The 24000-nt window shown below is 40.8% G+C and overlaps 1 protein-coding gene across 10 annotated transcripts in view; it reads left to right on the top strand.

The window, feature by feature from the left end:
* The window catches only part of LOC143032878 (L-threonine ammonia-lyase-like), a 200197-nt gene that overhangs the window by 129821 nt on the left and 46376 nt on the right, over nt 1-24000 (top strand). For 5 of the 10 annotated variants that reach the window (XM_076198079.1, XM_076198078.1, XM_076198077.1 and 2 more), the window contains exon 2: nt 21588-21835. In XM_076198079.1, the coding sequence (XP_076054194.1) occupies nt 21655-21835 (181 nt within the window). In that variant the 5' untranslated portion in view covers nt 21588-21654. Of the gene's footprint in view, nt 1-21485; nt 21836-24000 lie in introns of those variants that run through there. The other 5 variants (XM_076198080.1, XM_076198081.1, XM_076198075.1 and 2 more) reach the window with 4 other exon arrangements.

Below are 24000 nucleotides of genomic sequence, written 5' to 3'. Positions count from 1 at the left end.
TTGACAAAACCGTTACTCGACGTTGAAGGCTTGGAATTGAAATGAATTGTGGTTGATAAATGTAAAATGTATGTTTTTCGAGTGTATTTTACTTCTGGGAGATCCCTTTTTAGTGTCCAACAGTAATCAGCAAATATTGATGGGCTCCACTTCCCTTAATATCGGGTTTCCATGTTCAGAATGTCCTGGTGATATCTTTCACTATGATCGTAACTGACGGCGCCAAGATTTCCAGGGAAAAGGTCCAAGTGAGAGTCTAAGAAGTGCATTTTTAGGCTCATATAGCACCCCAAGGCCTTGTGGGATGTCAATACCTCTTTTACGATTCCAGAATACTTATTTGCTATGTATTTCCCCAAAAAAACTCTGCGCCAACTTTCTTAAATGACAGCCATGCAGCTTTTTCAAGATCATTTAGCTCTTCATCAAGATTCTGGTCTCTCCTCAGCTCCCTAATCTGTGGTCCAATAAAAAACCCTTCTTTGATTTTTGCGTCACTCACTCTAGGAAACTTATTTTTCAAATATCCCTTGCCACTTCTATTCATACCTTTAACAAGAAGTTTCATCAACCCTAGCTTAATATGCAAAGGAGGCAGATCAATTTTCTCTGAATTAACAAGGAAAGGACTGACATCATTCTTCTATCCTGGGGTCACAGATCATTTCGGCCACACATTCTTGTCATAATGATTTTTCTTATCCCGACTGTCCCACTCACAAAGAAAATAATAAAAATTTGTATAGGCCACCTGTATTCCAAGTAAAACTGCCACAACCTTCAAGTAACCACAGATATTCCATTCATGTTCTTCATACTTCATTTTTTGTAGTAGAACATTCATATTCTCATATGTTTCCTTCATGTAAGCTGCATGGGCAAGAGGAACAGAGGGAAACATTTTCATTGTGGAGCAAAACAGCTTTCAGGCTCACTTTTGAAGAGTCAATGAACAAGCGCCACTCATTCCTGTCATATTTATGGGCAAGTTCCTCCATAACACAATAAGCAACACTTCAAAACACTACACCATCTTCAAGTGAGAAATACTATTCAAAATCACAATGTAGACGATTCCAGCCCTTTAACCTGGAATCAAAGACTTCAATTTTTTTTTTTTTTTTTTTTTTTTTTTGACAAGTTTAAATTCCGCACAAGATCATTCATATCTCCCTGACGCAATAAGTGTAGTTCACTTGAAGAACCGATTGGCTGAAAAGGCATGTCTTTTGTTTCTTTTTCCATAACCTCCTCACTTGACTTATCCTCACTTAATTCCATTTGTTTTGGAGGATCAGGTACAGGAAAGTCTTGACTGTGTGGTACTGGTCTCATAACAGATGATAAACTAGTATATTTTACAATATGCTTGGATGTTGATGTTATACCTTTTATATTTCTAATGCAGAAATAGCAATTTGAAATATGATCTTTTGGTTCTCTCCAAACCATAGAGATGGGAAAAGGCATATGGCGTGAACCTTTTGCCCATACATTGAGAAGGCTGACACATGAGTGGCACAGTCTTTATCATAGTCTCCCATATTGCAGCCAAAATCATGTTCATAACACTTTTTAATCAATGGAGTGAAACACTGTGACTTGAATGTCAATACACCGCAAATAAAGCAAAATTTTTCTTGGTGGCTTGTACAGTTTCTTGGCATTGTCAAGGTTAATGGCGGGTGCGCTACTGTACAATATCACTTTTTTTTTTTTTTTTTTTTTTTTTGCCACACAAATGCACACTACACACCTCACACCAATACTTCAAACACAGTACTGCTAAACGTATAGCAATCTCACGCAGCGTTGCCAAAATCAGCGTTGCCATTCGCTTGATTGAAATTCATCCCACGTAACACACGTAACGTAATATACCGTGGAACACAGAAACTGTGGGTGATGGAAAAAACTGGACATTACTTTTGGATTCTGCATGAAAAACATGTTGCATAGAACTATTGTTTTCCTTCGGACAAATTCTTTGTTGACCATTGTTATTTAGGCGAGAGAAACACCGCCTCCGCAGTAGAAGAGTGATGGGGGTTAACCCCAGCACAATGAGGACCCTCATCCATCCAGATACCCACCTGGATCTCGCGAACAGCACACCTCCTCAAGGATAACTACAATTTTATGGATGGGGGTAATAAGTGGTACTGGAAATGGAACTACCTAGTGTAGGTCTGATGATCTCTTGCAGTCACCTTTATTTTCATGTCCTTATGCGGTCTGTTCTTTTTGAGAAGGTTATGGACCTGCCGTATCTTCTTAGCGTCGCGTCTCGTCGTCTTGGTGCTTCCGATCGTCACAAGCGGCGAGAGAAACGAGACATGACAGCGGTAAAAGAAAACGGTTATCATAGATATCAATGAAAGTGTGAATTAAGGCTATTTTTTTTTTTTTTTTTTTTTTTTTTTTTTTTTTTTGACGCATCAATACATGTAGGTATGTATCTTATAGTTGCTACTTCCATCACGACTACTGTAACCAACTTTGAGATGCCGATTTCGATAAGATTCCTGTGCAACTTATTCAAAAACGTTCAGGGTGATCCTTGCTAAGATCTTTCCCGAGATGGAGAGCAGATATCCAAAGTTTCAGAAAATAGTACCACCAAGTGGGAAGTGAGAAACCCCTAGTGGCAAGCCCTGTCATTTGCGATATGCCGCTGGGTTTTCAGACCGATGTTTGGGTCACCTCCCCGCCTGGCCAGGGCTGTCGGGAACCAACTCAAGAAGCACGCAGCAGGTCCCTGCAATCTCAATCACGACCTCCTGCTCATGAATTCAACACCGTATCCACTGGGCTATAGTGCGGCCCATATCCCACGATGGCTGCCATATATATTTCGATTTTTTTAACACAATGAGAGCATTCTTCGGGGTCTTGATGGCCATTTCGTTGTGGGCAAGGAGCTCCACTGGAATTATCCGGCCCTGCATATGCTTCACGTGACCCAAGTGTGACGTCATACCTTTTATATCACACATGTTCCATAGGAACCAAGTGTGACGTCACTGAGAACCAGATGAGTTCTAACGATTTTTTTTTTTTGTCTTTTTTCATGGAACCGCCGTCGAAGTACGTCCTGCAATCTTCTAGCGGAAACTCTTTAAGATAAATTATTTAATTCCTCTGAGAAGTACCAATGAATGCAGTGGGCAAATTGCACCATATCTTGAAACCTTCGAGATTCCACACAAATCTTCCTTTGCGTTTCTGGGTCTTCCCTCAGCTGAATCAAATCCTCACACGAGCCCTCCATCTGTACGGAGTTTTCCAAGAAGGACATCTTCGCACTGAGGGGATGATTTTTTTCCTTCCCTCTTTTTTTTTTCTTCTTCTTTTATTTATCTGTTTATATTATCTAATAGGGAGACTCTATAGGCTCTCATAGTCCATCATTTCCATCACTAAACACGACCTGGACGGCTTCTGAGTCCAGGAACCTGTATAGACCAGCTGGACTTAGTTCGTCTCGAGAACCTTCCTTCTTTGGGTCCCGTCTGATCCTCTTGGTCCTGGCGCCTCCGATCGTCAGAAACGGCGAGAAAAACGAGGCATGACAGCGGTGAACGAAAACGGATATCATAGAAAATATCGATGAAAGTGTGAAAAAGGCGATTTCTTTTTTTGGTCGCATTAGTATAAGTATGTATGTATGTATGTATGTATGTATGTATGTATGTATATATATATATATATATATATATATATTATATGTATGTATACATATATATATATATATATATATATATATATTATATGTATGTACATATATATACATATCTATACATATGTATGTATGTATGTATGTATGTATGTATGTATGTATGTATGTATGTATGTATGTATGTATGTATGTATGTATGTATATATGTCTGTATATATATATATATATATATATATATATATATATATACAGATATATATATATGTATATACATATATCGAATAAGTACTGTATGTATATAATATATATATATATATATATATATATATATATATATTATATGTATGTACATATATATACATATCTATACATATATATGTGTATATATATATATATATATATGTTACATATATATTGCAGACACACACACACACACACATATGTATATATATATATATATGTATATATATATATAATATATATATATATATGTATATATATATATATATATATATATATATATATATATATATATATATATATATTACTTAGTTCAGCCCGTGTCTACAAGACATTGAAATTTACTCGATCTGTTGATCACTAGCCACGAAAGCTTGATAACCGATGTAGAAGTTGGTGAAACTATTCCAAGTAGTGATCACAACTTAGATTCAAACTGCCAAAAAATATTAGAATAGATATTTGTCATCTGAAATACCCGATCTCGGTAAAAGCTCAGTTCATAGGACTACATCAGAAGCTTCACCTTATAGATTGGGAGGCAAAATTAAGTGAAAAACCTCTAGGACAAAGACGGCGAAACGCGACGTCAAAAAGGAAGATCTTCAAGATGAACTCCATATGGTCCATACAGGTTTCTGGACCCAAAAGCCGTTCTGGTCGGGTTTCGTGATGCAAGTGTTGGATTATGAAACCAAGAAGAGTCTCCCAATTGTTTACAAAAAATAAATAGATAAATAAATAGAAGAAGGAAAAAAAGAGGGCATTGACACCAGAGGGCGGATGTTATCCATAGGGTGAGGGTGTCTTAGACTGTCTATGATAGACCTCGTGTCCATGTGGATCACTATAGGACCACATATGATCAGGTCATTATCGCCCCTTAGATAACGATGGCTTTGGCTTGGAGCGTGGATCACACAGCGTACGGCCTGATCGAGACTATGGAAATCATCTCTGAATAGACAGCGCAATCTAACCGCGTCACGTTTTGGACCTGGGTTTCGGCCTGTAGGCGGACTCTTCCTTGCCGGAGTGTCTATAAGAAAGAATTCTGCAGGTGGTGACTGCCACGGCGATGGGCACAGTCATTCTAGATACGGTAGGCCTATACCCTTCTCAAGAATTAGAGCCCGCATAAGAACATAAGAATGAAGGAAATTGGAAGAGACCATCAAACCTACACTAGACAGTTCCATTTCGAGTACGACCTATCATCCTCATCCATAAAATTGAAGTTGTTCTTGAGGCGGTGTGCTGGTCGCGATATCCAGGTGGGTGCCTGGATGGATAAAAGCAACACTGTTCTTGACTTTGTCGGGGTGGTTACTGAAAAAGTGGAGGTAACTAGCTGAATGGGTAGGTTTCCTATAAATTGTGAATAATAACTAAAATATCTAAGAAGGGGATCCATTGACCTTCTTCCCATTCATTCGGTTTTGAATTTCATGTTTGGGGATAATAGGTTCAACTTGTCCAGAAATACCTCGAACGCAACCCAACTATCATCCCACGCTGAGGAAATGTCATCAACATAACGGAACTAAATCATCTCAGGCGGTTTGATAAGGGTAACAGAGTACACTCTTAGTACTCCATGTACAAGTTGGCCAAAATAAGAGGCAATTTAACACCCATGCTGCAACCGTATATATCTCTAAAGAATTGGTCCTGGAAAGAAATATCATTGGAAGAAACACAAAGGCGAACTGACTACAAAAGGGAAATTGTCCTAAAACAGTTGCAGTCCGGATTCTAATAATGTAAGAATATCAAAGAGAGAGGTTATGTAAAGACTGATTAACCTGGCATCCTGTATTTTGGTATTTTTAATTTTGAAATTGAAATCTAAATCATTTTTAATGTGAGAGTTGGAAAAATGGCGAAAGAAACAAATACTCCCCAGTAAAAGAGTGATGGGGGTTACCCCACCACAATCAGGACCCTTATCCATCCAGACACCCAACTGGATCTCGGGACCAGCACACCTCTTGAAGGAAAACTACAATTTTAAGGATGGGGATAATAGGTGGTACACGAAATGGATTTGCATTGTGTAGGCTTGATGGACTCTTGCAGTCTCCTTTATTCTTAATGTACTTATGCGGTCTGTTCTTCTTGAGAAGGGTATGGGCCTGCTGTCTCTAGAATAACCGTGTACATCACCGAGTTAAAATTCTTTGGTAGAGAAACTCCGGCAAGGAAGAGTCACCGAGACCCTGCACGTGTCTGCGTACAGGCCGAAGCCCAGATCCAAAACTTGTCGCGGCCAGAGTGCACTGTCTATTCAAAGATCATCTCCGTAGACTCCATCAGGCCGCACACTGAAGCGATCCGTCTTCGTGAATGATGATCTAGCTTTCAGCAGGAGAGTCGGTGACTCCTCCACGCTCCAAGTCAAAGCCATCGCTATCTAGCGGGCTTTGGATAATGACTTGGTCAGATTTGGTCCTACAGTGATCCACACGGAAACAAGGTCTGTCTAAACAGTCTAAGACACCCTCAGCCAATGGATAACATCCACCTCCTGATCTATATATTTTTTTCTTCTTCTATTTATCTACTTATTTTTTCTAAACAATCGGAAGACTCTTCTGGCTCTCATAGTCCAACACTTCCATCACGAAACCCGACCATGGAAGTACCATGGAAGCCCTCGATTTTTTCTTTTTTCTTGATTTTGTAGAAAGGAAAACGATTTTATTCGTCTGAGGAGAAGCCCCAGTGAATGCAGTGATTGAATTGCGCCATATCTCGAAACATTCGAGATTCCGCGCAAATCTTTCATTGCATTTCCGGGGCTTCCCTCAAATGAATAAAATCGTCGACCGACCTCCTCTATCTGTTCGGGGTTCTCCAAGAACGCCGTCTTCGCAATGAGGGGGTCATTAATTTTTTCTCCTTCTATTTCTCTATCTGTTTATTTTTTCTAAACAGTTGGAAGATTCTTCTGGTTCTCATGGTCCAACACTTCCATCAGGAAATTTGACCTGGACGGCTTCTGCGTCCAAGAACCTGTATGGCTCATCTGCAATTCCTCTTGAGGATCTTCCGTCTTGGCGTTGCGCTTCGTCGTCTTGGTCCTGGCGCCTCCGATCTTCAGAAGCGGCGAGAAAAAAGAGGCATGATAGCGGTGATAGAAAACGGTTATCATAGATGACATCGATGAAAGTGTGATTAGAGGCGATTTTTTTGTCGCATCAATATATGTACGTATGTATAGATGTACACACACACACACACACACACATACACACACACACACACAACCACACACACACACACACACATATATATATATATATATATATATATACATATATAAATATGTATATATATATATATGTACATATATATACATATATATAAATATATATATGTGTGTGTGTGTGTGTGTGTGTGTGTGTGTGTGTGTGTGTGTGTGTGTGTGTGTGTGTGTGTGTGTGTGTGTGTGTGTGTGTGTGTGTGTGTGTGTGTGTGTGTGTATGTGTGTGTGTGTTTGTATGTATGTGTGTAAGTGTGTGTGTATGTGTGTAATATATGGTTGTGCACGTGCGTGTGTGTGTGTTTGTAAACACGCGCGCATCAGCATAACTGCCCAAGCGTAATACATTCATCTTTGCTGCAATAATTATATGCCATTATCTAAAATGGCACACTGGGGAAGGGGTGACTTGGAGGCGGGGAAGTGGGATATGGGTGTGTGGTAAGGTATGCACCCTCCAACCCAGTGTAGTTTATGTCCCAAATTTGTTGTTACTGAGATCGAGGAAGTGTGCCCGTGTGGCCATGTCTACATCGTTTGATGTGCGACGTATAGTTTTGTGTGTTCTGTATATCCGGCTTTCGGTTCATGTCTCAGCTCTGTCCTACATCCCCACGTGTTGAAACGGCTGCGCAGACCCTCTACATGCGTATTTGAATTGGTGTAGAAGCAGGGACGAGGCTCGCGTAATACAATTAAATACATACATATGTGTAGCTCTGCGTACTGCATACGACGTATTTGGCGTATATATTCAACTTGTATCGATAGAGTAATACTGAAAGTGAACTGTGTCAGAGTAGCTTAAAGCCTGTACAAGTAGGTCTTGGTCTTCGGTGAATACAATTGGGTGAATACAATATTAATGTGGGACTACAACATATGGTGGCAGCGCTGGGAATCGAACCCACGCCTCCGAAAGGACTATTTTCAACCACCAACCGTTAACCAGAATAAAATTAGTAAAGACACGGCGAAGCTATTGAGTAAGAAGCCCTCGATACCTTTATCAGCGCTGATCTTGCCATCACCTGAATAGAACCACCAGGCGGTAACCAGAACCCTTAAGTCAGAAGAGTTATCTCAATGATGGGTTCATGTCTGTTTCATAGATTTATCCTTACACGCGTACACCATCTCTTCCTTTCGTTGAAAAAAGATATAAAGAAACTTTCATTCCACGTGAACCATCGTAAAATATTCATAATGAGATTTAAATACAATCCGGATTAAGTCCACGTGATGAGATGCAGGGACACCTTCATTCCAGAGAATGTTTTCCTGTATGTTGCATTTTATTCACGTTATAAGGTGTGTGACGCTCTTCTCCACTCAGACCTCATTGCCTTAGAACACCTAAATAAGTGTTTGATAAACGTGGATTGCTGCAGTACTCTGTGCCCGAGGTCAGTAAAATTGGACGTTACCGTACTATCTATTGTTGAGAAATTCTAACAGACTGACGTAAGTGGGAGTAGGACACACAGGAATCTTAGTCTGAGTTTATTCCTGATTAGTTTCGCAGATATGCAAGAATAAACTCAGACTAAGATTCCAGTGTTTACTACTCCTAACTATGTCGCTAGCTGTACGGAATAATGCATCGAAACCCTTTAGTGGGGATTGAGGTAATTGCGTCCGCCTCGCCAAGGTCTCAATGTCCTTGTCCAAATGTATAATATACAAGTTTTGAACGTAAGTACATAGGACATATGAATGAAGATGACTACAAGAGACCATAAGGCCTAAACTTAGCAGTCCCATGTCTATTACCACCTATCATCCCCATCCATAAGGTTATCTTACCATCCCTTAAGACAACCGATAGTTTCAGCACTCACTTCATGGTTACTAAGTCTATTCCATTCGTTAACCACAGTATTGGTAAACCAATTTTTGCCTATTTCCGTCTTAAGTAAAAAAAATTCCAATTTAAATCTATTATTGCAAGTCTTGCCCTGTTGTTTTAATATGATGACCTTGTCTGCATCACCCTTGTTTAAGCCCTTGATCCATTTGCATACCTCTACTAGGTCACCCCCACACCCAACGTATCTCCAGAGTGTAAATTTAGTTGCCTAAGAATGTCTTCGTAAGGTAAATTTCTGAGCCCCATCAACCCTCGTCGCATAAAGTCGAACATGTAGACCAGTTCCTCTTGCAGTGGGACCTCTGAACACTTTCATTTACGGAAAAGAAGACCTTACGATAAAAACACAAATTTTAATTTTCACCTGAATGAAGAACTACACTGGTCAACAAATATGATTAAGATACATGTCCCACAAGCAAAAGGAGGTCAACTTGATAAAAAAACAAAACAAAAAAAAAACCTGCTGATTCCAAATATGTTTTCAGAATTTTTTCAATCCGGCATAGTTTTTCTGTGATGGCACATTAAATTTTAAACAATTATAACTAATACACAAAGCTGACATTTCAATGAAACTTACCTTTAAAAAGATGAAATGTACGATTTTCGAGTGTATTTTGCTTCTGGAACAAAATGGACGAAACAATAGTGTCTGCAAAAAACAGTACACGAATTTAAGAGCAAACTAACAATGAGATATACAAAAGGCGGTACACAACGAGCATAGCTCCCCTTCCCGTAACATACACCTAGGAAAATGCACACATACACACACACATATTATATAATATATATATATATATCATATATATATATATATATATATATATATTATATATATATATGTATATATACATACATACATACATACATACATGTATGCATACATATATACATACATACGCTCATATGTTGATGCGACAAAGAATCGCCTATAGTTACGCTTTCATCGATATCATCTATGCTTACCGTTTTCTTTCACTGCTCATCATGCCTCGTTTCTCTCGCCGCTTTTAACGATCGGAGGCGCCAGGAACAACACGACGAAATGCGACGCCAAGAAGGAAAATCCTCAACACGAACTCCAGATGGTCCGTACAGGTTCCTGGACGCAGTAGCCGTCCAGGTAGGGTTCTCTGATGAAAGTATTGGAGTATGAGATCCAGAAGAGTCTCCTGATTCTTATAAGAAATCATCCCTCAGTGCGAAGATGTCCTTCTTGGAGAACCCCATACAGATGGAGGAGGTCGGTCGAAGATTTTATTCAGCTGAGGGAAGCCCCGGGAATGCAGTGGAAAATTTGCGCGGAATCTCGAAGGTTTTGAGATATGGTCCAATTTAATCACTCCATTTACTGGGGCTTCTCCCCAGAGGAATGAAATTGTTTATCTTTCGCCAAAAGGGGTTTCCGCTGCAATATTATAGGACGTAGTTCGACGGCGGTTCCATGAAAAAAATAAACCATCATTAAAAAAAAAGAAAAAAATATCATCAGGTTCTCCATGACGTCACACTTGGCACTCATGCAACATGTGACGTCACACTTTTATTCCGTGCAGCATCTATGACGTCACACTTGGGTCACGTGAACCCGATGCGCAGCCGGATAATTCCAGTCGAACACACTGACCGTCGTGGTCAGTGTGGAAGAGCCATCAAGACCCTGAAGAATGCTCCCATTATGGGAAAAAAAATCGATATAGGTAGTAGCCACTGTGAGATTTGGGCCGCGCTGTAGCCAAGTGGATACCGTTTTGAGCTCATGACCAGATGGTAGTGAGTTCCATTCCCGGGACCCGCTGTGTTCTTCTTGAGTTGGTTCCCGACAGCGCTGGCCATACGGGGAGGTGACCCAAGCATCGGCCTATAAACACAGTGGCATGCCGCCATTGACTGGGGTTGCCCTACCAGAGGTTTCTTACTTCCCACCTCGTTGGACTTTTTTGTGAAACGTGGGGTATCCGCTCACCATCTCGGGAAAGATCTTGGCCACGGTTATCCTGAACTGTTTTGAATAAGATGCACAGGAAATTTTATCGAAATTGGAACCAGAAAGTGGGTTCCAGTCGACGTGATTTTCTGTTCCAGCCAACTCTAAAAAAAAAGGCTCCAGAAGAGCAAAAACCTCTCTATCTTGTGTTCTACGATTTGGAGAAAGCGTATGACAGTGAAAACATCTAAGGTAACCATTTTCTGTCACATCTGTCTGGCCTCGTTTCTCTCGTCACTTCCGGTGATCGGTGGCGCCAGGACCAAAAGGACGAGACGTGACGCCAGGAAGGAGGATGACCAAGAAAGACTCCAGAAGCTGCATACAGGTTCTTGGACGCTAAAATGGTCCTGGAAAGAAAAGAACTTGCGAGATCTCCTGAGGAGTAAGAATTGGACATCGAAACGCAAGAGATCCTGATTTTTTCAAAAAGAAAAAAAAAGCAGAGAGAGAAAAATATATATATATATAAAAATATATAAGAAAGTGAAGAAAAATAATACCTAGCCCCGCTGTGCGAAGACGTCCTTCTCAGAGAACCCGGTACAGATGGATAGGGTCAGTCCAGGGTTTAATTCAGCCAAGGGGAGCCCTGGAAATGCAATGGAAGATTTGCGCGGAATCTCGAAGGTTTCTAGATATGGTGGAAACTAACCATTGCATTCACTGGGGCTCCTCCTCAGAGGAATAGAATCTTTTACCTTTCACAAAAGATAAAGACATAAAAGAAATATAAAAATAAAGAAATCAGTAATACTCTGGACCTTTCATGGCGGCCAAGATTATTAAAAATAATAATTTCCTCGTTTCCTAAAAAGAATCCGAACGTGGAATGTTATGCTTCAGATTCACTTTCCATTCTTCTGGGCACCAGGGATACGAGTAAGGCTGGCTTCAATCAGGCAACTTTTTGTGTTCAGAGGCCGTGTGTGTGTGTGTGTGTGTGTGTGTGTGTGTGTGTGTGTGTGTGTGTGTGTGTGTGTGTGTGTGTGTGTGTGTGTGTGTGTGTGTGTGTGTGTGTGTGTGTGTGTGTGTGTGTGTGTGTGTGCGTGCGTGCGTGCGCGCGTGTGCGCGTGTGTGCGTGTGTGCGTGTGTGCGTGTGTGTGTGTGTGTGTGTGTGTGTGTGTGTGTGTGTGTGTGTGTGTGTGTGTGTGTGTGTGTGTGTGTGTGTGTGTGTGTGTGTGTGTGTGGATACTGCACGTGACCCAAGTGTGACGTCATGAAGAACTTGATGAGGCTTGGAATGAACACCCAGGTATACCGCGGGACCTGGTGAAGATTTTCCTATTAGCATTGTTTTCATTATTATTATACTTATATTTACTTATTTTATTTTATTTCATTAGTGGATGAGAACCGAGGTGTGGGGCATCCTTTTGGCATCAGAGTAACGCCGGGTATCTTATGGCTGCTACTTCCACGAGATCCATAATGTCACTGACCTCATTTGTGGCCTCTATCGAGTGGCTCGTGCGCACGGTGCCCCTTCGAGCCACTTTTAGCTGGCGACTCTTTTTTTCTGGTGGCGGCCTCTGAATACAAAAATTTGCCTGATTGAAGCCAGCCCTACTTGTATACTTGGTGCCAAGAGGAAAGGAAAGTGAGTCTGAAGCATAACACTCCACGTTCGGATTCTTCTTAGGAAACGAAGGAACGATTTTTTTTTTTTTTTTTTTTTTTCATCTTGTCCACCATGAAAGGTCCAGACGATTATTTATTTATTCTTCTATTCATTTATGCATTTATTTTTTGCGACAAGTAAAAGGTTCTATTCCTCTGAGGAGGAGTCGCAGTGAACGCAATGGTTAGTTTCCACCATATCTCGAAACCTTCGAGATTCCGTGCAAATCTCCCATTGCATTTCCGGGGCTCCCCTCGGCTGAATAAAATTTTGGACAGACCCCCTCCATCTGTATCGGGTTCTCTGAGAAGGACGTCTTCGCACTGCGGTGCTGGATATTATTTTTCTACACTTTCTTATTATTTTTTTCTCTCTCTCTGTTCTTTTCTTTCCAGGACCACTTCAGCGTGCAAGAACCTGTATGCAGCTTCTGGAGTCTTTCTTGGTGATCCTCCTTCCTGGCGTCGTGTCGCGTCCTTTTGGTCCTGGTGCCTCCGATCGTCGGAAGCGGCGAGAGAAACGAGGCCAGACAGGTGTGACAGAGAATGGTTACCATAGATGTTTTCACTGTCATACGCTTTTTCCAAATCACACGAGATAGAGAGGATTTTGCTCTTCTGGAGCCTTTTTTAGGAGCTGGCTGGCACACAAAATCACGTCGAACGGAACCCACTTTGAGGTTCCAATTTCGATCAAATATCCTGTGCAACTTATTCAAAACAGTTCAGGATGACCGTGGCCAAGATCTTTCCCGAGATGGTGAGCGGATACCTCACGTTTCACAAAAAAGTCCCACGAGGTGGGAAGTGAAAAAAGCCCTGGGGTCACCCCTGTCAGTTGCGACACAACGCCGGGTTTTTAGGCCGATGCTTGGGTCACCTCCCCGCCTGGCCAGAGCTGTCGGAAACCAACTCAAGAAGTATGCAACGGGTCCCAGGAATGGAATTCACGACCACTTGCCACAATGGCTACTAACTATATCCCGATTTTTTTTTTTTCTCTCTCTCTCTCTCTCGACTGGAATTATTCGGCTCTGCATTGGGTTCACGTGACCCAAGTGTAACGTCATAGACTTTGCACGGAATCTAAGCGAAGTCACAGATGTTCCATGGGCCCCAAGTGTGACGTCATGGAGAACGCTATGAGTTTTTTTTTTTTTTTTTCTTATGTAACCGCCGTCGAAAAAAGTCGTGCAATCTTGCAGCGGAAACTCCTTGAGAGAAAAAATAAACGACGGCCACGCGTACGCCAAAACTGGATCCAACAAGAGGAGCCCCACGGAAGGCCTGGATTTTTTTTCTCCAGTAAATGCAGTGATTAAAATTGCACCATATCTCGAAACCTTCGAGATTACGTGCAAATCTTCCATCGCATTTCTGGGGCTTGCCTGAGCTGAACAAAGTCAACGACGTTCCTCCTCCATCTTTGCGGGGTTCTCCAAGAAGGACATCTTCGCACTGAGGGGATGATTTTTTTCCCCCTCTTCTTTTTTTTCTATTTGTCTTTTGTCTATTTTCTCTAAACAAAATGGGAGACGACTCTTATGATCCTCATAGTCCAATATTTCCATCACGAAACCCGACATGGACGGCTTCTGCGTCCAGGAAAGTCTATGGACCATCTGCATTTAGTTTGTCATGAGGATCTTCCTTCTTAGCGTCGAGTCTCGTCGTCTTGGTCCTGGCGCCTCCGATCGTCAAAAGCGGCGAGATAAACGAAGAATGACAACGGTGAAAGAAAACGATTACCATAGATGATATCGATGAAAGCGTGATTAAAGGCGATTTTTTTTTGTCGCATCAATATGTGTATGTATGTATGTATGTATGTATGTATATATATATATATATATATATATATATATATATATGTATATATATGTATATATATATACATATATATACACATATATATATGTATATATGTATATATATATATATATGTTGAGGTGTGAAGACAGAATGAGTGGTAGGGTGGTGAGTTTAAACGCCAAGAATCCGTTGAAGTTTTATTTCTGACGTTTCGTCCAACTAGGACTTCTTCAGAGTGTACACAAATAGAACAATGACAACTTATATACCCGCACAGCTCACCCCGTTCCCCCTCGGTCAATGCTGCTGCCATCTCTCTTTCGTCTTGCCTCATGGATGATTAGTCCGCTTGCTATCCTCGCCAGCTTGACGAAACCGTCCCGATGGTTGCTGCATGGGAGTGAGGTAATGTATGCTGCCTCAATTGTCCTCCTTTCCTTTCTATCGAGTCCAGTATGGAGCACCTCTGTTTTTTCCCAATCCGGCAAGTGGCCAAATTTGTCGATGTGTACCACTAAAGAGTTAGACGTCCGGTGGGCTTTGATGTCATTTTTGTGCTCAGTTGTCCGCTTGTGAATTCCTCTGCTAGTTTCGCCATAGTAACTAGCGGGGCAGGTTTTACAAGGAATTCTATAAATTAAACTGTTGTCTTCGTTTTCTATTTTGTTTCTAATTTTATTTCTCACAACGTCGCCAATTTTTACCCCCGTGCTGAATGCCAGTTTCAAGAAAGAAGCTAGGAGTATACTCATGAAATCAAACAGAGGCAAGAAATTAGTGGGGTTACTGGAAGAAACTCCTAGACCACCCAGTATGCGTGGACTACCAAAAACGCACAAACCCAACATTCCCATGAGGCCTATCATATCCGGGATCCACAGTGCCCCACACAAATTGGCCCGATACTTGGCCAAACCCTTGTCTGCCAGATTAGGATCATTGAGCAAAGCCCACCTTAAAAACTCAAGTGACCTGATCGACAGGTTGAAGGACGTAGATCTATCAGATAAGACCATGGTTTCGTATGATATAACCAGCCTTTTTACGAATGTTTCTATTGACGGGGCATTAAAAGCTGCTGAGGAGGTAGTCAAGGACGTAAAAGACGAGGATTTGCCTGTAGGTAAGAAGGATTATTTAAAACTAATTTCCCTTTGTATAAAATTTGGTCCTCTAATCTTCAACAACGAAGAATATATTCAGTGTCGTGGGCTTGCTATGGAAAGTCCTCTCAGTGCCGTGTTAGCCTCGCTGTACATGGAGGTACTAGAGAAAGACAATTTCATAGGAATAATGGGCCAAGACTCCACCTGGATGCGGTATGTGGATGATGTACTCGTCGTCGCACCCGCAGATACTGATTTGGATGTTAAGTTACAAGAGTTGAACAAGATAGTACGTGACATCCAATTCACAATGGAACATGAGAAAGATAACCATCTGGCCTTTCTAGACACAGTAGTATGGAGACGTGGTAACAAGACAGCATTTTCAGTCCACAGAAAATGCACAAACAAAAACGACATCGTGCATTTCTTCTCCGCACACCACAACAAAATAAAAAGTGGAATCGTTATAGGCTTTTTCCTGAGAGCATTTAGGATATGTAGTGAGGAATTTCTCCAGGAGGAAATTAATTGCATTTTTAATATTTTCAAAAAATTATATTACCCAGCAGGCTTTTTATATAGAAATAAGGAAAAGGCGTTACAAATAAGAAATAGGGGTGTCAAAGGAAAAGAGGCTAATGATGAGAACCGTGGGTATCTGTCCGTTCCCAACTCCAAGTGCTCAAACGTCATGGAACAAAATCTCACCAAGGCAGGCCTGAAACTGGCATTCAGCACGGGGGTAAAAATTGGCGACGTTGTGAGAAATAAAATTAGAAACAAAATAGAAAACGAAGACAACAGTTTAATTTATAGAATTCCTTGTAAAACCTGCCCCGCTAGTTACTATGGCGAAACTAGCAGAGGAATTCACAAGCGGACAACTGAGCACAAAAATGACATCAAAGCCCACCGGACGTCTAACTCTTTAGTGGTACACATCGACAAATTTGGCCACTTGCCGGATTGGGAAAAAACAGAGGTGCTCCATACTGGACTCGATAGAAAGGAAAGGAGGACAATTGAGGCAGCATACATTACCTCACTCCCATGCAGCAACCATCGGGACGGTTTCGTCAAGCTGGCGAGGATAGCAAGCGGACTAATCATCCATGAGGCAAGACGAAAGAGAGATGGCAGCAGCATTGACCGAGGGGGAACGGGGTGAGCTGTGCGGGTATATAAGTTGTCATTGTTCTATTTGTGTACACTCTGAAGAAGTCCTAGTTGGACGAAACGTCAGAAATAAAACTTCAACGGATTCTTGGCGTTTAAAATCACCACCCTACCACTCATATATATATATATATATATATATATATATATATATATATATATATATATATATATATATATATATATATATATACATATATGATATTATGGGAAAGGTGGAGGGGAAAACACGGGTCTTTATCTGAATATCGAGTTTATTCCTGACCGGTTTCGCTTACAATAGCTTACAATAGGAGTGCTGTAAGCGAACGCGGACAGGAATAAACTCGATATTCAGAGAAAGACCCGTGTTTCCCCCTCCAACTTCCCATAATTTGTCCCAATGTCTCTACACACACACACACACACACACACACACACACACACACACACACACAAATATATATATATCTATATATATATATATATATATATGTGTGTGTGTGTGTGTGTGTGTATATATATATATACATATATATATATGTATGTATATACAGTATATATACATATATATATATATGTATATATATACATATATATATGTATATATATATATATATGTTTATAGATATGTATATGCATATATATAAATATATATATATATGTATATGTATATATATATATATATGTGTGTGTGTGTGTGTGTGTGTGTGTGTGTGTGTGTGTGTGTGTGTGTGTGTGTGTGTGTGTGTGTGTGTGTGTGTGTGTATGTATGTATCAAGGACTACTATTACACAGGACATGCGCACCCAGATCCCTGGGTTCGCTAGCGTAGGCCAGTCCACCGCAGGGTTGCCACTCCTAGTATTTTCCCACTGGATCTATTATTTTTTGCCTCAATCTAGTAGTCTAGTGGTTTTTCGTCATGGATATCAAGAATCTAGTATATTTTGAAGACCCTAATAAAAACGTTTAATTTTGCATTACGGATCCAAACTCTTGGAACCAGATGCTAGATTGAAAAAGATGTAACCAAACACAGTAATATAGTGCCAGATCTGGCACCAAAAGTGCTGAATTGGTAACTCTGCCTACTAATCACGCAACCATCCTACAAAGTACAAAATATAGCAGGCTGTCGCGCTCGCGTCTAAGTTTGTATCTGTTTTCGCAAAATGTTATTTTTCTGCATTATTTATGTCTAATACTTCTCGAATTATTCCATGAAAGCATGATTTGTCATTGAGAGGTTTTGAAAATTAGCTATAACACATTCACACGTACAGTTACTATGAATTGAAGGTATATCATCATACGAACTCCACAGAAATTGTCAGTCAAATTGGCGCATTTGTTATTTGCTTATAGTATGTTTGCGCGATTGATTGGTTACATTAGTATATAGATGGTTGCAGGACGGTTGAGGTTTGTATTATCCAAATTATTAGTTTGTGCAATTTTTTTAAGTGCAGAATCGAAAGAGCAATTCAACAACAGTCTTGCCTGCATACAAGTGACGAGTTTAGCTCATAGTTGTCTACTTGACTAACTAGTGATTCGTTGTGAAAGTTTGGATTATTGCACCATTACAGGCAGTGGTAATTAGTTTGATGTATACAGTTTTCTAACTTCAAAATGTTTTCATGTGTATGTTGTGTAATATAATTCGAATCTAGTAGTTTTTTAGTTCAATGTAGTAGTTTTTGGCAAGCTGTCTAGGTTTTTTCATTTTCCAGAGTGGCAACACTGTTCCAGTGTGCTACTAGCAATGGAGGTGTTAAGGTTGTGTTACTCCGTCTTTCCCGCGTGGCTGCATTTAGAAGTGGATTGTATTTGTTTACATAGGTTCTTTCTGATTTTTTGTATTCAAAATGCCGAATAAGTGTGGCGTTGTGAACTGCAACAGTAATTATAACAAGGATAACAGGTGCCGAGTGTTTCGACTGCCAAAAGACCGTTATGAAAGACAGAAGTGGATTGATGTGCTGCCACCACGTAAGAACTTTATTGTTGATTCTGACAGATTTTTTATTTGTGAGAAACACTGGGGTCCCAACACGCCTTCTATCAAATTGCCTGGTGGTTCTACGCGACCTGCGATCCCTTCCAGTGTCTTCAATGTGCCTGCTTCATGTCTGCCATCTTCAAAACCTGTACCTCGCCACGCGAAGGCCAAAGACAAGCAACTGAGGCATTTTCTTCAGAAAGATACGATTACTTCATTTGATGCATTTAGACCTGAACGTGACCTACAGAAGCAGTACAAGAACTTAATTATTTCAAGATCGGAAGAAAGGTTAGTGTGTCTGTTCATGACAGAAAATTTCAGTGAGTGCAGACTGTCTGTGATTGTCGAAAACACGCCCATGTTGTGTAGCCCACTGATCTGCCGTGCATTCAAGAAGGGCATTAGTGTACCACTGGGTAAGACACTTCATCCCAACAATGGTTTGAGGTCGTATGGTCAGTTCGCCGAAGCTGTGCGCTTAGCAATTAACTATGACATCCCGTTTGACAAAAAGATTGAGATTATTGTCACTCTTCTTCAAACCCACACGTCAGCCTGTGTAAACACCGAGAATGAGAAGAAGCTGGTATTTTTTACACGTCAGTTGGAACTTTTATCACAGAAACAGTTTTCCATGAATGATTATTGTTTTGCTCTTGAATCATACCCCAAGTGTAGTTATGAACAGCTCAGAGACTTTTTGGTGCTGCCAAGGAAACGCAAGCTGCAGTACATCACTTCATCTATTGACAAGGATCAGGTGATGAGGGAAACATTTGCCAAAGTGAAGACACTGCAGCAGAAGAATGGATTTCTCTTGATAGATGAAGTACAGATTCGGCCAACTGTTGCATTTTCTGGTGGGGATCTGAGTGGCATGGCAGTGAACAAGCCAGACTGCAAGGCCACTTCTATGCTATGTATTATGATGAAGTCGCTGCACAGAGGGCCTAGTATTATGATTTCTATGACACCCGTCCACAAGCTTACAGCAGCATACCAGCTTGAGCGTGTGAAGGAGGCGGCAGCTCACGTTGAGAGGGCAGGTGGGCGTGTCATCGGGTCTATCACAGACAACCACAAGATAAACCAGCAGTACTGTAAGGTGTTTGATTTTCCGGGTGATTGCCGTGCCACAGCCAAGCATCCTCTTGACAAAGAGCGTGTCTGGTTTCTCCTTTTTGACACAGTGTATCTTCTGAAGTGCATCCGCAACAACTGGATCAGTGAGAAGTGCCAGAAGATCAGTCTTGACAATAAAACAACAGCATCATTTGCTGACGTCAAGGAACTGTATGATAGCAATCCCACAATATTTAAAATATATTAATATAATCTATTTAAATCAAATCAATCTGATTTAAATTAAAAAAAAAATTATATTTTTCAAAAAGATGAAAAAAATCGCCAACCCTGGTGTCCACTAACCTCATACAATAATATTTGTTAAGTCCGGCTAATATTGGCATTTCAAAGCATAACAGTGCCTTAAAAATAGTTTCTTATTTCACTATAAAAGTTTATATTAACTTAAACTGCATTGAATAAGTCAATAGTTGATATATTTGTCCTATATACAATGTTAGGTTTCTAGCTTTGATATATTTGTCCAATATAAAATGTTAGGTTACAAAGAAAGCAATGGCCTCCGTTAGCGGACCCAGGGATCTGGGTGCGCACGTCCTTTGTAATAGTAGTCCTCGATATACATATATATATATATATATATATATATATATATATATATATATATATATATATATATATATGTGTGTGTGTGTGTGTGTGTGTGTGTGTGTGTGTGTGTGTGTGTGTGTGTGTGTGTGTGTGTGTGTGTGTGTGTGTGTGTGTACATATATATATATATATATATATATATATATATATATATATATATTACATAGATATGTGTGTGTGTGTGTGTGTGTGTGTGTGTGTGTGTGTGTGTGTGTGTGTGTGTGTGTGTGTGTGTGTGTGTGTGTGTGTGTGTGTGTGTGTGTGTGTGTGTGTGTGTGTGTGTGTGTGTGTGTGTGTGTGTGTGTGTGTGTGTGTGTGTGTGTGTGTAACTGGTTCGAAATGGAGCGACTTCAGAACTTCTGAATCAATTTACCGCACTGTTAACATCCATCCACTCATCCAACACAAACACAAACTGAATCACCCTAGTTATACTGCATGACCTCACGCCAGACACGAACATGTGATATGACACGTAACACCTTCGTCCTCCCCCACCTACGTAAACAAGCAGTCGTGTCTCAATAGCCTCATTTTAATAGATATGTTCTCTAAGTACAGCCATATAGTTCCTTTACTATTTTCCGAGAAGTGAGTCTGAAACAAAAGAGTAATTTTGCTACGTTTATGTTTCAATATTAACGAGCAAACAATTATTTCTCCCCTTCCTCACGAGACAAATAATAAACGCCTAAAAATGCACTACATGGCAACACCAGCTTAGAAATACAACCATCTTATTATTATCTAATAGACTATTCTGGACCCATCCATTACCACTGATTCCTTGAAAAAGGAATGTGACTTAGATGATTCCAATCTATTCCAGAACATCAACTCTTGCGAAAGACATAAGACGAAACTGGTGAAATGGCGTTTTTTTTTTTTTTTTTTTTTTTTTTACTAATAGAGGTAAATCTCTTCCAGAATCCCGTGTTTTGTTTTCTTTCCCCTCTAATATGATAACATAAAAAGATATCCTAAATTGTACAAAAAGGGAAGGGCAAGTGCATCATGCATTTTGATAACAACAAAATTAATAACCGAACTTGCATTCTCCTTATTCGACGAGAAGAATGAACCTTTCATTAATGCACAGACCACTAAAGATAATAAGGTGTCTCAAAACCAGAGTGGCTCTCCAGCAGTTACCCAAGGAGGCGTTGATGTCAAAAATGGAGGAATCAAAGAAAAGAATGGCGGCATTCCAACAGGTGTCCAAGGAAGCATTAGCGGCGATGACGGAAGAAGCTAAGAAAAGGACCAGTGGTCACCTGAAGGAAACGCCACTCCAGTACTCACCTGTCATTTCCGCAGATACGGGCGTCTACGTTTACCTCAAATTAGGTAAGTTAACCCGTATCTTTATTTCAGTTTTGATGGTTTCTTGCAAGACCGGTCTATTCACTTGGAAACGATAGTCTTTATATTTCACCGCGGTGCCTCAATTGGGCTATGTAAAGTTGTATGTATGATAGGAATTGCATGTAGAGTTTGGGCGTGTTGGAATAGATATGGTTGTGAATGTATTTTGAAATTAATTAAATAATCTCGATCATACAGACTAGGATCTCGCATTGAAATACGACACTGGTTTATAGAACCTCTGAAATCCATCATTGCAAAGAGAGGTTGGAAAACCATGAAAATGCAAAAGAAACAATTGCCTGGCCTGTAGAGGTCTATAACACATAAGTAAGTTCTATTGGGTAGTAAAAACCCAAAATTTTATTAGAATTATAACTATATTTCACACTTCAATGGGAGGTGCTTGGAGCTTAGCAGAATGCAGTTTGGTTGGTGAGCACATGCACGCTCTCGCGGTTGCCCGGCTGGCGGGCGACCGGAAATACTGAGGCGCTTGTTGACGTGTGCATCAAGTTATTTTGACACAATAATTATGTGCATTATGCAATGCTTTGATGTCACAAACACCATTACGACAGTGAACAGGTGATGCCTTAGCCAACTCTTGTCGATAGATGGACATAATAGATATTAGTAGTCATGGGAGAGCACACCCACCCACCACTTTGACACTGAGGGAAGACAATGTGGTGTCGTCCGCGCGGTGGTTATTGACTCAACTGACGAGTTAAATACCATATGTGGACGGAGCCTTTATTTGTACGACGTTTCGCTTATTACAGTTTTTTCAAGTAATAAGCGAAACGTCGTAGAAATAAAGGCTCCGTCCTCATATGGTGTTTAACTCGTCAGTCTTGTCGGCAACTGCTACTTTCTTAAAAAAGAAAAAAATGATTAACTCAAGCCATGCCTAACCTAAAGATTCAAGTCAGGCAGCCCAGCCTATTTGCCTCTCTGAGCCAAGAGGGGTCACCTCCCTCCTAGAGGCGTGTTGTTAGCCCCAAGGGAAAACTTCAGTCTAACCACAACACTGAGACATCACTCAGCCTCCAGGAGTCCTGTATACAGGCTGCAGGGATGCCGCGCAATGCAAACGCGTGGGTTAATAACCCAAAACAGGGTTGGATGGTCATTGATTGAAAGGTCATCTGTCCTTTTAACGGTTTTCATTTTCCTACAACTGGGTGTTCAACACGCTCTCCTCACAGGCGGGTGACCAGTTAGGAAGCCGGTTTGGTCACCAACAGCTAGATTTTAATTCATACTAATTACACTGTTTGCCGTGACTTGTGACTTGAATTTGATTTCTGATGGACATACACCATTGTTCTTATACTGACCTAATCTACATTAGCTCAGTTGCGTTCGAATCATTTCCTATATTTGCGAAAATAAAACCTCTGATTTTTACGTCATGTACGTCCGTTGTTTTACCTAAAAAAAATAATGTGAGCCTCTCCAAGATTCACAAATGATACATTTGTTCCTTTCTATTACATACCTGACAACAGATTCCTTCTTTTTAATAACTTTCAAAACACTTGTGTGTTTGTGGGTGCGTGAGTACATGCAAGAGTGTGTGTGTGTGTGTGTGTGTGTGTGTGTGTGTGTGTGTGTGTGTGTGTGTGTATTCACTTGGTCTTGTGGATCACGTGTTGGACTCGTGATCGACAGCTATTTTACCTCCTGGAAGAGAGCTCAGAGCTCGTAGGTCCGATCTATGGGTAATGCTATGACCTTGCACACACACACACCCCCAACTCCCCGCCCACGAGAGTTGGAGTAACACCCCTCAGCGCTGCGATACTGATATTATTTCAGCCCCGGGCGAGAGTCGAACCCGGACCTCCGTAGTGGCAGGCCAGAGCTCTAACCACAGCGCCATGAGAGGTGTGTGTGTGTGTGTGTGTGTGTGTGTGTGTGTGTGTGTGTGTGTGTGTGTGTGTGTGTGTGTGTGTGTGTGTGTGTGTGTGTGTGTGTGTGTGTGTGTGTGTGTGTGTGTGTGTGTGTGTGTGTGTGTGGTGTGTGTGTGTGTGTGTGTGTGTGTGTGTGTGTGTGTGTGTGTGTGTGTGTGTGTGTGTGTGTGTGTGTGTGTGTGTGTGTGTGTGTGTGTGTGTGTGTGTGTGTGTGTGTGTGTGTGTGTG

This window comes from Oratosquilla oratoria, chromosome 14 (genome assembly GCF_046742065.1).
Source record: "Oratosquilla oratoria isolate Oo_2021 chromosome 14, ASM4674206v1, whole genome shotgun sequence".
NCBI classification, from domain to species: Eukaryota; Metazoa; Arthropoda; class Malacostraca; order Stomatopoda; family Squillidae; genus Oratosquilla; species Oratosquilla oratoria.
This window is presented reverse-complemented; position numbering and strand designations above follow the sequence as displayed.